Source organism: Sinocyclocheilus rhinocerous, unplaced genomic scaffold, assembly GCF_001515625.1.
Source record: "Sinocyclocheilus rhinocerous isolate Xijiao unplaced genomic scaffold, SAMN03320098_v1.1 scaffold1654, whole genome shotgun sequence".
NCBI lineage: Eukaryota > Metazoa > Chordata > Actinopteri > Cypriniformes > Cyprinidae > Sinocyclocheilus > Sinocyclocheilus rhinocerous.
In genome coordinates, this window is record NW_015639533.1 from 750,223 (window position 1) to 763,794 (window position 13,572).

At 38.1% G+C, this 13,572-nt stretch overlaps 2 protein-coding genes across 2 annotated transcripts; one reads left to right on the top strand and one right to left on the bottom strand.

Annotated features, from left to right (window-relative positions):
- Window positions 1–2,162: 2,162 nt before the first annotated feature.
- Window positions 2,163–8,631, bottom strand: LOC107751443 (transmembrane protein 189-like). Its single transcript, XM_016567176.1, has 6 exons — window positions 8,438–8,631; window positions 5,718–5,837; window positions 5,368–5,459; window positions 4,954–5,098; window positions 4,645–4,857; window positions 2,163–3,464 (listed from the first exon to the last, which is right to left on the bottom strand). Exons 1-6 carry the CDS (start codon window positions 8,571–8,573, stop codon window positions 3,343–3,345), a joined length of 828 nt encoding a protein of 275 aa, XP_016422662.1. The 5' UTR covers window positions 8,574–8,631; the 3' UTR covers window positions 2,163–3,342.
- A 2,221-nt stretch (window positions 8,632–10,852) lies between these two features.
- On the top strand, window positions 10,853–12,363 carry LOC107751442 (CCAAT/enhancer-binding protein beta-like). The gene has a single exon (XM_016567175.1). The coding sequence runs from the start codon at window positions 11,060–11,062 to the stop codon at window positions 11,894–11,896; it is 837 nt and encodes a 278-aa protein (XP_016422661.1). The 5' UTR covers window positions 10,853–11,059; the 3' UTR covers window positions 11,897–12,363.
- The last annotated feature ends 1,209 nt before the right edge of the window (window positions 12,364–13,572 follow it).

Sequence of the window (13,572 nt, forward strand, 5' to 3'; positions counted from 1 at the left end):
TTTGATTTCAGCAAATCAGTTCGAGCGAACGCACACAACCTGATTAATATTCATGAATCCAGTAGCTCATTAATCCTTGGTGCGTTTTATATTGTTCTTATTAGTAGAATTCGTATCATTATTATCAGTATTTTTGTAAGTTTTTTTTTCCAGAAACACTGAATGACCAAAAAAGCACCATCACCAGTCCAGTTAAAATGACTAATATGCATTCAAACATGGTTATCAAGTTTTAATTCTAATTACTAAAGTTCTTTCATTAAATAATACTTGATCCTCATATTATAATGCTTGGCTGACTGATGTTAAGAGTGTACTTTCAGATATTTAAAAAACTGTGCCATTTTACAAACATTTATTATATATCAGTCTGGCGAGTGAACTAAAAAATTTACTAGCCAATGGCGATTCAATTGCCAAGGTGTCCGTAGAGGGTTGATTTAAGAACATTTAAGGCATTTAAGACAATTAAGAACACAAATCAGGCAACACACATTTCCAGTTCTTTATTAATTTCATTATAAATATGAACTTAATGACATAAAAGTTTTCAAAACAGGAAACAACAAAAAGGCATTAAGGCGTTATTTTCAGTTTTCAACAAGTAGCCGTCCTACAAAAAAACGTACTGAATGTGAAACTTTGAGGTGAATTGCAAAATCAGCCAAGATAGCGTTTTAAAGGCTTCTTCCAATAAATCAGTAACAACAAACATTCAGTAACAAGTGTGAATGCCAAAGGTCATTGATCAAATGACCCCTGTGAATAAGGAATTGGCTTTGCTTTGTTATCTAAGAGAAAATACAATATTTTGAGCAAGTACAATGTGATTAGTTCAATCTCCTCACAGCCACATACTACTGCGCTGTGCATGGAAAGCAAGGAGCCTCAACAGAGGAATGGTTTTTAACACTCTAATCTTGCATGTTTGATAATACAATCACTCAGTTACCACAATACATTGCACACCAAATTAGTAACATTTCTTAAGCAAAATCCTACATTTCTGTGGGTTTATATAATAATTAGCCCTGCAGAACAAGCTTAACCAGACAAAAGCACAATCGTCACTGCATCACCACATCAGGATCACAGTCTGCTCCACCTCACCTCTTCCACCATTTTCAATCAATAGGAAATAAGCTTAGAAATGTTACAGCTGGTGGAGTCCTACACGATCAGTATATTAAAAAAAAAAAAAAAAAGTAGAGCTATGTAATATGATCTGATCGTCCACACTGCGCAATGTAGAATGTAGGAAAAAATGTCATTATAAAAACTTATAATACAAAATTTAGTGGAGTCCAATGACAAATGTAACATTTTACTAAAAGCAATTGGTTTAAGCTCCAGTTCCCTGTACAAAGAAAATCACCACCGGAGTGTCCTCTTCAAATAAACACCGACCAAACACATCACAACAGATCTATTAGCGGAGCAAAAATAAGTTTGGCATCTTGTATAAGCATAGAAATATATAAGATTTTAGTCGACTGTCAAAAATACTACAATATTCCACTAAACAAATCTTCCTGAATTCAGAAAAGGAGGAAATTTAGATGTAACACAACACATAACATTTTGAATCAGCTCAAATATCCTTTTTTACAGTTCTGGCTGACTCCTTTGTAACAGTTTTACAACTCGGGACAAATGAATTCGCTCTCTAAAACACATTCTCTGACCTTCTGTCGAGCTGACCTATCTAAACAACATGTACTATCACCATACTGACCTACTGAAACACAACAACTGCCACATTGCTGCTGACAGTAACAAGGTTTTGGCATGAATATTAACACAAGCATAAAACTTAAAAGCTGTAACTTGATTGGGTTGACCTTTACAGATTATGACTTGTGAAGGCTTAATAACTATCTTTGCAAACATGGTGTAACAGTTATTGTTAGAAAAATAATTTAACTGATTCAGAAAAATTTAAGTAAAAAAAATGGCACAACAAAAATGATCACAATTATGTTACATTTGATAATGTTCATTTCTTCTCCCATTTCCTCACTCTTATAAGACGACTGTTACAATGGTAACCACACACGATAAACACTGTCTAAACTACATTGCTTGAATAGCAACACTTCTCAAAGCAGAGCAAAGATCTTTTTTTTATTAATGAAAGACTCCTTAATATTTCTATTAATTAAAAAAATATGACTAGTGCTGTGTTTAAATATAAAGTCAAGTAAATAAATCTTTTTTTTCTAATCCATTGTCATTGCAGCTTTATAAAAGAAAATGTGTATAACGCTCATTAAGTAAGCAGTTAGTAGTAGTTGTAAGTCACTAGACACCTAAATGTTCTGATGATTCTGTCATTTTCATCATGCTGTAACTGCCTTTAGCATCTCATATTATTATTAAATAAGAACTACGAGCTGTGTGATTTAACATGCTAGCGTTAAAGTCAACATTAAACTGTTAAGTAACAATGTATGCAAATCCAAAACTCGAGCAATGGAGTGAAAGTGTTTGTGTCAGTCAGCTGGTCAAGCTCGAATCAACCTACCCTACGATTAAGTTAATACTAAATAAAAATGGATGAGGCCTTTTCTGAGTTTCTGTTGGGTTATTATCTCAGTGTCGAGCCGCGAGGACACCAATGTAGATCTCATGGCCTAAATATTGACCTATGTGGAAATACTTCTAATATACTTGGTCAACAGCTGACTGCTTCCAGCACCTCTGAATTTGCAAATGTGCTTCAAAAGAAAGTATTAATCATGAAAAGATGAATGAAGTGTAAGGATGAGGCCAAGCAAAGCAAGTTTCTTGTGATTCGTCTTTTAAGGCGTACTGAAGTAAGACTGCATATGATGCTGCTCTGTCCGTTCAGACACAAGCAACAGATGAAGACACGTGTTTTCAGCCCTCTGTGGTCAAAGAGCCAAAATGCCTTGACTTTACTGCACTTTAACCCCAAACAAGAGAAGGGTGAGAGCAAGAGATATCAGTCCCAAAGGCCAAACCCAAGAGCAGAGGCCAGTCCCTCAGAAACAAGCTAGTCAGCAAAGCTTTGAGCAGTTGAAGGATGAGAAGGTGTCCAGAAAAGAGCCCACTTTGTTCAAGTATTGGCTTTTTAAATTAGCTTGTTTTTTACACCTTGAAGAGTTTTAAACATTTCACAAAAGTCTCAAGTTTTCAACAAGGATTTAGATCTTTAGAGTGAGCGGGGTGGGATATTGCTTTCAATCTCTCTGTCAACCCCCTTTCACTTAACTTTTGCTAAGAATTGATGGCTTTCTAATTTGGGCTTTGATATCTTGCCGTTCCTCTTGTTCTGAGGCAGGTCTGAGGTAGGGGAGGTGGGTTGGTGGCAGAGGAAGATTACTTGGTTTTCTGGGCCCATCTGAGGTCATCTGATCTGGGTTTCTCTCCTGTCAGGCTCTGGATCAGATCTTCCAGGTTTCTCCAGAATCCCAGTTTTTCTAGAGGATAGTTCAACCAGCCTGCACATACAAAGACATTTAGGTCAATGACATATAACAGTATGATTGACTTTAATTTGTATATAATTGGAATTGTATAATTTAAAATACTAGTTTAAAAATGTCTCTAAAAATGTCTTGGGGTGTACATTTTTCTTACACACTGAAGACATTATTAAGTACACTTAAACATTATTATTATTTTTTTTTTAAAGTTTCTTTTCAAGATAATTTTTTTTTACAAATATCAAATTATTAATTCATAAATATCATTAGTTTTTAGCCTTTTTGGACAGTATCACACTCACAAGGGTCTATAATTGTCTTCTTTATGATATAATTTCCTTTTTTGTGCATGTTGGTTGCTCCACATGACTTATTTTTGAATTTTTGAATAAACCACATGTATTTTTGTATATAATTAATAGATACGTTTTTTTTTTTAAATAATGTCAGATCATTGAACCGTATATACTCATTTTCAAAGGTTTGGGGTTTGTTTGTTTTTGTTGAAAAAATATATATTTACATTTAGTAAGGATGCATTAAAAATGATCAAAAGTGATAGAAAAAAAACTTTTACACAAACAAATCTCTAATAAATGCGGTTCTTTTGAACTTTTGCAGCACAGCTCTTTTATAACATTGATAATTATAAGAAACGTTTCTTGATCACCAAATCAGCATATTAGAATGGTGAAGGATCATGTGACACTATTGATAATTATAAGAAACGTTTCTTGATCACCAAATCAGCATATTAGAATGGTGAAGGATCATGTGACACTATTGATAATTATAAGAAACGTTTCTTGATCACCAAATCAGCATATTGGAATGATTTGAATGGTGAAGGATCACGTGACACTGAAGACTGGAGTGATGAAGCTGAAAATTCAGCTTTGCCATCACAAAGGTATAAATTGCATCTTAAAATATATTATAAAAGAAAACAGCTGTAAAAATATAGTTGTAATAACATTTTACAATATTAAAGTTTTTACTGTATTTTTGATCAAATAAATGCAGACTTAGTGAACATACGAGACTTCTTTCAAAAAATCTTACTGACCCCAAACTTTTAAATGATAGCGTACATAATACAGACCATAAACAAAGCACTGATATGTACTGCCACAGAAAGTGTGATCAAGCGAGGAAGATTTGAGCATAAAAATACTTATTGTTTGTGTGCATGTACCTGTGGTAATGCAGAAGTAGGTTTCATGAGGTGAAACATGGTGAACTCTGTGGTGTTTCCGTGGTAAAATGATGTGACAATCCTGAAGAAACGTCACCCAGCGTGGGAGCCCAAAATATGTGTGCGACCACTTGTGAATCTGATTGGTCAATGTAACAAAAATGGCTAAAGCAAAGACGTAACAGTACCAGGGGTAGTTCCGATAGATCTCCGCTGAAGACAGATTGAGAAAGAGAACAGCACGATATGAAATGAATGTGGTTCATCATTTGTCTCTCCGATGGACAGATAATATATCTGACGTCTTACCTGGTGAGAGCATCAAAAAGTTTGCAGCCATGTTAGCCAGAGGGATGATAGTCAACATACAGTTGTCACCATTCGTCTCAATGAAATCGTGGCGCGTTATAGCTGTTGGATCGATGTGGTGCTCTCGAAACGGACGAATGAAGGCCTGGTATGAAGGAAAAGTTAATTTTTTAAGAGAAGTAACTGTGCTTGTACAATTTAGTAGTTGAGAATATTTACCTGAGATTCATATTTTCTTTTAAAGACGTTTAGAATACATTTAAAAGATGTTTAACTTACAAACGCAAATCTTAAATGTCCTAAAAAAATCCAGTGAGTCTATCTATTTGTTCTCAAAGGATTTTATTCATTGTTTTACCTTAAATAACTCTGGCAACACTTAATAACATGAAAAAGACTGTTTCACTCCTGTACCTTCCCAACGATGGGCAGATCCACTGAACCCCATGTGTCAGCACCCCAGTGGACCAAACCAGAGGCAAAGTCTGCTGTCAGGATCCCTGCCACTACACACACACACACACGTACAGCAGAATCTGAGAATTAAATCAATCTCTAAATCCTATTATAAACCAAAATGTATTTCAGTTCTCATTAAAAAGTAGTTTTTGGTAGTTGCAAGTCACACAGAGAATCATTCTAGCAGCTTATAGCTTTCTTGAATACTGGGAATTTCCAAGTTGTAATTTGCAACTTCTTTGTTGTGCCTACCACTACTTTATTAAACATTGACGTGTATATGTGGGTTTGTTTGTTGTACCAACCGATGCCCAGGAGGATGTACCAGGTGTGTCCTAGGTGGAAGTATGTTACTAGGTAACAGAAGTTGAAGGCCATGAGGGTAAAGCAAAGAAGCAAACTGATCCATTCCTGACATCTTTTTCCTGTGAGAAAGAGATAAGAGAGTCAAGACCTTTTAAATGGCAAACTTAGTCAACAGGGTCCAAAAATAACAGCAATGCACCAAATTTGAACAAAAAATGGCTTTGGTGAGTATTTATACATTTACTTAAATGGCAATGTTGGACTCTGTAAATATTCTTTATATATGTATCTCCAGAGTGTCTCCTTGAGGTAGCTTTTCTAAAGTGTGCTAGCAGCCTCAACCCTTACCCATTAGGCTACTGCTAATCAACCAAATAAACCCCATTTCCTATAGAAAACTAAATCTCCCATGGTTTTCCAAGAGGACAAGTGGCTAAATACAAATCAACATTACAGTCACATGAAGAAAGTAACTATACCGGCAGCTAATATTCCAATACAGCTTCATTATCGTAGATACTGTAACGAAAGCATCTAATATTTAAATAGATGAATGAGACAGATAGATATGCTATGAGTTTGTATTAAAGCAATGATCTCAATGTCACATTGTTTCATTTCACAGCTACAATTATGTGCCAAGGGCAAATTCACCTTTGCCCTGAATTCAGAGCAGAATCACTTTGCAGAAAATATCTGAAATTACCAAAAAACATGATTCACACCACAGCTGACAGAATCTAGAAATACTGCCATGTTTGTTCCAAGGTAACGGATTCATTCAGTGTTAATCCGATACTGAAATACTGAGAGTCAAAACACTCCCTGAATCACCATAGTGACTGTAAACAGAAAAAGACTATCCGAGGAAACTGATGTGAATTTATAGAAGCACTAAATCTAATGCTACCCAGAAATCCACATCAGTCCTGCTCCATTTGACACTGAACCGCAGCACCCCACCCACAACAACTCCAACAAACTCATAGCTTTCACAGCTACCACACCCTCGCACTGCTCTGCTTACTGTGACGTTGTGTTTTGCTTCCGTTCCTGTTCTGTTCTTGTGTTCGTATACATCATTTGTCCCCTACACAATGTCCACTGTTCGCTGCTGGTACTGATGAAGTTCCTCCTTCCGGGGTACACTCAGGTTTACTGAGCACAATCTATTCATCTATTGTGGGCTTTTGGTTTTGTGTGAACCTGTTGTGCTAATACTATAAAATAGTATTTGTTGTTGTTGTTGTTATTCATATTTAACACATTCCTATGAAGATAAAAACAAAGAGTCAAACCCACACCGTCCTTATAGGTGCTTTCAATAGGTTTTTCAATATTCAATAGTGCCAGTTTTGGATTTATACCTATTGGCTTGGATGCATTAAGTTTACTAACTGCTGCCGCTTCACATCTAGGATGTTTGCCATCTTTTTGTGTGTTCTGACAATGCTGTTAAGGTTCGGTCATATTTAGCATCACATTTTCGTTTCAACCGGAATCCACACAAATAGAAATGTCGAGTGAAGACGAAAGATGTCCCCATGCAGATTTCGCAATGGCTTCAAGCTGGTCACAGATTCACTGCGTTGACCAACAGAAAGCTATTTTGAATTCTGAGTTAGCTGTGCTTCATATATGGCCATACTGTTGACGATGGACAATAGACTTTTTTTTGCTCATTTGAATGCACCTTTAAAATTAGCTTTACTTGTTTTGTTTACATTAAGGGGATAGTTCATTCAAAACTCTGTCATCATTTACTTGCCCTCAAGTTGTTCCAAACCTGTATTAGTTTTTTTCTTCTGTTTTGCGTATAAGGAGATATTTAGAATAATGTTAGTGACCAAACAGTTGACGGTAGCCATTGACTTCAATAATATGGAAAAAAAATACTATGGAAGTCAATGGCTACCATAAACTGTTTGGTTACCATTACATTTCTTGTAGGGATGGTATCCCCATAACTGTTACGGTTATGCTTGGTAAATCACATAAAACACTTGCTAAATGAGCTATATGCAAAAAATAGTCCGTTGCTTAGCACAATTAGCCATGTGATGTAAATAGTAGCGGCAACCATGAAGGGGCGACCCGCTCCTTGTAGAAAAAGACAGCTTTTAGTCTGTAAGTTATTTTAATGTTATTTCTCAAAAATACCGTATGTTTTGTGTACAACTTTTTAAACTATAAAAAAAATTACTGAACGCTTCTATGTGGTCATCAAGAAATCAAAGCGATCTCCTGTCAGTATCTGACAGCTACAAGTACCACGACTATTTCTGGCACAGAATTACTCCCTTGGGACTATAAGAGATAGATAAGCACACAATGCATGATTAATAACCCATTTTGGTCAAATTTGCCACAGACAATTATGTTCGACTCTTATAGCTGACGTTAATAGGGCGCTGCGCTCATTCAAACTCGTTGTAACATAAACATCACTCATTAATCCATCCCTATATGCTACAGTAATAACTCCGTCGTGTTTATCCCCACAGAGACCCCAGACTGAATATGCACGCTGAATATATACGTGCACCTTCAAAACACACTACTCTAGATTACGAGGCGAATGCTACGGCTCCGTGACCGTGCTGTCCGGGGCTGTCTACGGGAAACCCGTGGCTGGCAGTCCGGTCAATCCTCGGTGTGGGCAGAGGCGGGCGGATACCGGCGCCGACGGGAAACGTAAAGAACCGGTTTAAATTCTCACCTGGCGAGTATAACTCCGCGAGCTCTCTAGCACCTGCATGCTGTGGACCCCTTCTCGCGCCCGGCTGGTCCGATCCACTTGGCTCGGTTGTGTGAAAGTTTTCCGAAGACCCTCTTTTGCTCTCGGTGCTCGCCATATTCAGTCCGGTTCGGGCGCAGCGAATGCGTTAATTCCGCATCCTCAACTCCACGCCTCTGTCCGCCCTGTTCCGCGTCTCTCCCTCCACCAATTGCTTTCGTCCTTCTGCAGCATTCATCCAATCAGCAATTAGAACACGTTTCCATAACAAACATGACGACCAATTAGAAAGCAAGAATGTCCTGACCCCACCCGGATGCCACCAATCAGAAAACAGGCTACACTGACGGCGATTAATTTTAGTTACTTTGATGTAAACGTGTGGTGTATATGGATCGTGGTATTTTTCTGTGCTTTGTCTAAATATATATTTTTCATAATGTTATTAAAAATCCAATTAAATTTAGTATTTTTAGTTTGCAAAACAAGTACCGGTGAAATGTCATTTCACAAGTCAAAGGAGTAAATGCGAAATACAATGTCTATCTAACAAAAAACAGACCTTTACAAGACAAAGAATTAATTCGTTCAAAATGAAAATATTTCTTCCAAATAAAAAGATCAGTCATAATTTATTCGCCTTTATTTTGGTCCAAACAGTCCATATGACACTAGTCATAAATGTTGAATACAGTCAAGATTCGGTCAAGAATTCTGACAGAGGACAGTCCAAAATCACAATACAACCATTTGATGTAGGATTTGTGTCGCTGGCGCTCTATAAAAAGTAACGGAATGTGTACAATAAAATATGATATAATGATAATAAATAAACTATACATAAAATAATAATAAATGCACAATATTCGAAATATTTGACATGACAATTTATATAATTTCATTACGTGCTGACTGCTTAATGAGTCAGTTCTTGCAAGACAATGCACTATGATGGAGGATGTTCAGGAACTGAATAAGAAAAGGAAATATTGAGAGAGACGGTGAAGCTAGAGGACAATGATGAAATTAAGTTAATCAACTTGCAGTGCAATCCTTCACATACCCACTAGATGGCAGACTAACCACATCACTGACGAGGCATAATCAAGTTTATTGCAGCAGCCAACGCCTGCTGCCTCTGGAACATGACTGTAATAGTCAAATTGAAATTGAAATTACTGATGAGGGTACTGAAGGTTAGACAATGATATGATGTGATATTAATCAAGTAATGTGAATAAAACTGATTAGCTAACTTTAATGTGTGAATATAAAGTGTGGATCATATTGCAGGATGACAGCCCTGTATAGAAGCCAATGGAAAACACAGACCTTTAAATGAAACGGCCCCTTCCGGCGGTCTTAGCAACTGATTGGTCAATACAACATTCCAGACATGTTACATTCAGTAATATAGTAACAACTTTGACAAGTTCAGCCCCTATAGAAAATCTTATTTTTTCTGTTATATCAGGCACTATATATATTCAACTTTAAGAAAGACATTTAATGAATTTGCTTAAAAAAAGCTTTACTAATAATATTTTTTTTAATCCTAGTATTTTTATTATTTGCTAACCACTTACCAAAAAAAGGGCAACTCTCTCAAGGTTGTGCTATATTGTAAATATAGTCATGGCTAACAACTGCCTTTAGGCATGACTGAGACACATCCTCAGGTGCCCTGTTGCTTAATTACTACACAGCTCTCGAAAAGACTTTATTATAGTCAAATTACAAAAGTTGATGAATAATGACCGTTGTCCATGACAACAGCAACTGACCGCTCCTCCAAAAACCTGCATTTATTGCTGTACCCTCTTTATTTTATTAGTTTACTATAAAAGTTGTGTAGAGTTCTGTCTGTAGAGTTATGTAGAGCACATAAATAAACTAATAAAATAAATACAAATATATATTGCGTAACTTTTAAATAAGAAATAATGATAAATTATACAATTACTTCAACATATCTTATTCATGTGTGTTGTGTACATGCCTTATTTGTAAATAGCATATTGTGTGTGTGTGTGTATATGTACATACTGTATATATGCATGTATGTATATTCTTTTTTAACTAGTGTTTTTTTTTCTGTTTCACCTGAAGCTTCACCGAGACAAAGTCCTTACAAGTAAAAACATACTTGCCAATAAATCTAATTCTGAATCTATATTTATTCAAAATCTTTTGGTAGACGGTTAAGCAGGTGTTCCTTATAAAAGCCTAAACTCAGCACATTCGTATCTGTTTATGCCGTGTTTATTTTCTATTGTTATTCACTCGTGTGCTCACAGACCCCACTTTAAGTTCTGAGTGTCTGCGGTCAAAACCAGAAAAACGCGTCACACCAAACAGAGAATCACCGCCCCCTCTCACCCCTATAAACACCCCTTTCCGAGGCATGGGAACTGACTCGAGCTCTCCAGCAAGCAACCTATCACCCACATAACTAGACAAAAGTCATCTAGTTATTTCTGCCGACGGAAGACTCTCGAATTTTCGCGTGAGTTTTGCGCTGCCGTCGGTGACACTTGCGAAGTTATCAGGGGAAGGCGAGACCCTGATCTCCGTCCTGCCGCAATCCGGCGGGTGTTAAGATCCATGGAAGTGGCCGGTTTTTACGAGGGGGACTGCCTCGCTTTCCACAGCACTAACGCCAGCAGCAGCCCGATCAGCGACGGCATTTGCAAACAGCCTACGAACAGCTCCATGACGAAGCTTCATGACATTTCTGAGCACGAGAAAGCCATAGACTTCAGCATCTATTTGGACTCGCCCCAGTACCAGCATCTGGCCAGCCAAGACGAAGCCCGGCACCGCGCACTGGGAATCTACAACGACTTTCTCTCCGAGGAAAACAAGAGCAAGAGAGCGGCGTTACAGAGCTACAAGAACTACATCTCGCTGACAGAGCGGGACTCGAACCAGCTGGCGTATCCGGAGCTCCAGGAGACGCGCATAGACGCCGTGTTCAGCCCGGACTTTCTGGGCAGCTTTGCCAAAACTAACTGGCGACACGAAGAGCCGCCAATGGATGGTTCCGGGGGCTTTGACATGCGCTCGTATCTGCAGTACCAGAACGCTCCTAGCGGCAGCCTGGGTAACATTTCCACCGCGTCCTCCTCCTGCTCGAGTCCGCCAGGTACACCTGCGCCGCCAGGTAAGGGAAGATCACCTCAGTCTGGCGGCAAGATGGCCTCTGGCGGCAAAGGAAAGAAGAGGGTGGACAAGGACAGCGACGAGTACAAACAGCGGCGCGAGAGGAACAATCTCGCCGTCCGCAAAAGCAGAGACAAAGCCAAAATGCGCAACATGGAGACGCAGCACAAAGTGCTGGAGCTCGCGGCCGAGAACGACCGGTTACAGAAGCGCGTGGAGCAGCTGTCGCGAGAGCTGGCGACGCTGCGCAACCTGCTCTCCGCCACCGGCCAGTGCTGACGGGACTCCTGCGGTGCTTAGTGACTGTCAGTGACTTTCAAGAGTGCAGAATTTACAACAAAAGTTTTCTGTGATTCGTTTAAAAACGGGCGATCGCTCGTTTGACGCGTTTACAACCGAGAAAAAAACATGAAAGTGGACTGTGCGCCTGGATTGCGCAATATCCCACCGTGTGCTCGGCATAACTCTGGTAATCTGGAAACCCTGTCATGTATTTTGTCTGTAAAGTATTTTTGTACGGGTTTTAAAGTGAGATATCTACTGTTTAATATTCTGTTATTTAAATTCCTTTCGCCATATCTGGGGCAGTGGTTGTCATGGGAAGAGTTGTACTGCAGAGGTATGATGCAACTCATTGTAACAGTATTGGAAACGCAGTGAAGTAGTCTTATAAAAATGATAAAGGTACAACTGGTCTACTGCTATATACTATTTTATTGAATTAAATGATTTTTACTGTACTGGAATCCTGTGTGTCTGACCACATTTTATTACTGCTGTCAAAAACATATTAGTACACACCCACCCATTCACCCACAGCTGCTGAGATTCGGTTTCCATTATGCAGTGAATACTCCTGGTTTCACTTTAGCTGGCTTCTTTTAAACAGTGCATATACATGTCAAACTCTATACACATCAAGACATATTAATCATTCACAGTTACTTGATAGAAATCTCCTGTTTCGTGACTGGAATTTTGGAGATCTTTTGAAACCTGTGTTCATGAGTCACCACGCTACAGAGGTACAGTTATCTAAAATACACAGCCAGGGTCCACAATCCAAAGAGTTCAGTGGTCCGTTAAAGACTCCGGTCCAAGGCTAGATAAGCACTGAACTTTCTAGCCCCCTCAAAACACACAAACACTTAGTTTACTCAACAGAAAGCATGTCACAGTGAGATTAAACCAAATATTAAACATGGACATGAAATACGGATGGGACGTGCAAGCACCCATGTGGTTAGATTTGATTTAGATAAGGGAAATGATGAATGATCAGTATGAGGTCGGTTTAATCAATATACAAACTCATTTTAATCGAATTAAATTATTTATTAAAATGAATACATTAAAAATATTGTCTTTAGGTGTCCAAACCACAGATACATTTATGTAAATATATCTGGAATAGAATAATACACTGGGAAGGCTGCTACACACTACATCACACAAAACTCTTTCTATTAATAAAAAAAATGTGTGTGTGTGTGTGTATGAGAGAGAGAGTAGAGAGTGAGTGTGTAAAATATATTTTAAAAGTATAGCCAAAGTAGACTTGATTCAATTAAAAAATATCTGCATTAGTCAACTCATCACACATAGAAATCTGGATTTTACATTTTTCCACACCGGAGTACCCGCTAAATCTGTTTTTTGAGATATTTATTGTTGGAATTCATCATTGGTAACAGGGAAACTTTTGAGGTGTGACCGTTCCTGCTTGAGTCCTGCGGGAGGAAATGAAACCTGATGGACAGGTTGAATGACCTGTCAGTCAGGGAGGAGAGTAAGTAACAGGTAGAAAAGGAACAGCTCATCACCATGACAATAGAAGGTGGGAGAGTGAGAAAGTGTGTGTGTGTGTGTGAGAGAGAGAGAGAGAGGGGGCTTAAAATAATTGATCGCTAATTCAATTAACAGCATCTGAACTTATAGAATACATCTTCCTCTTC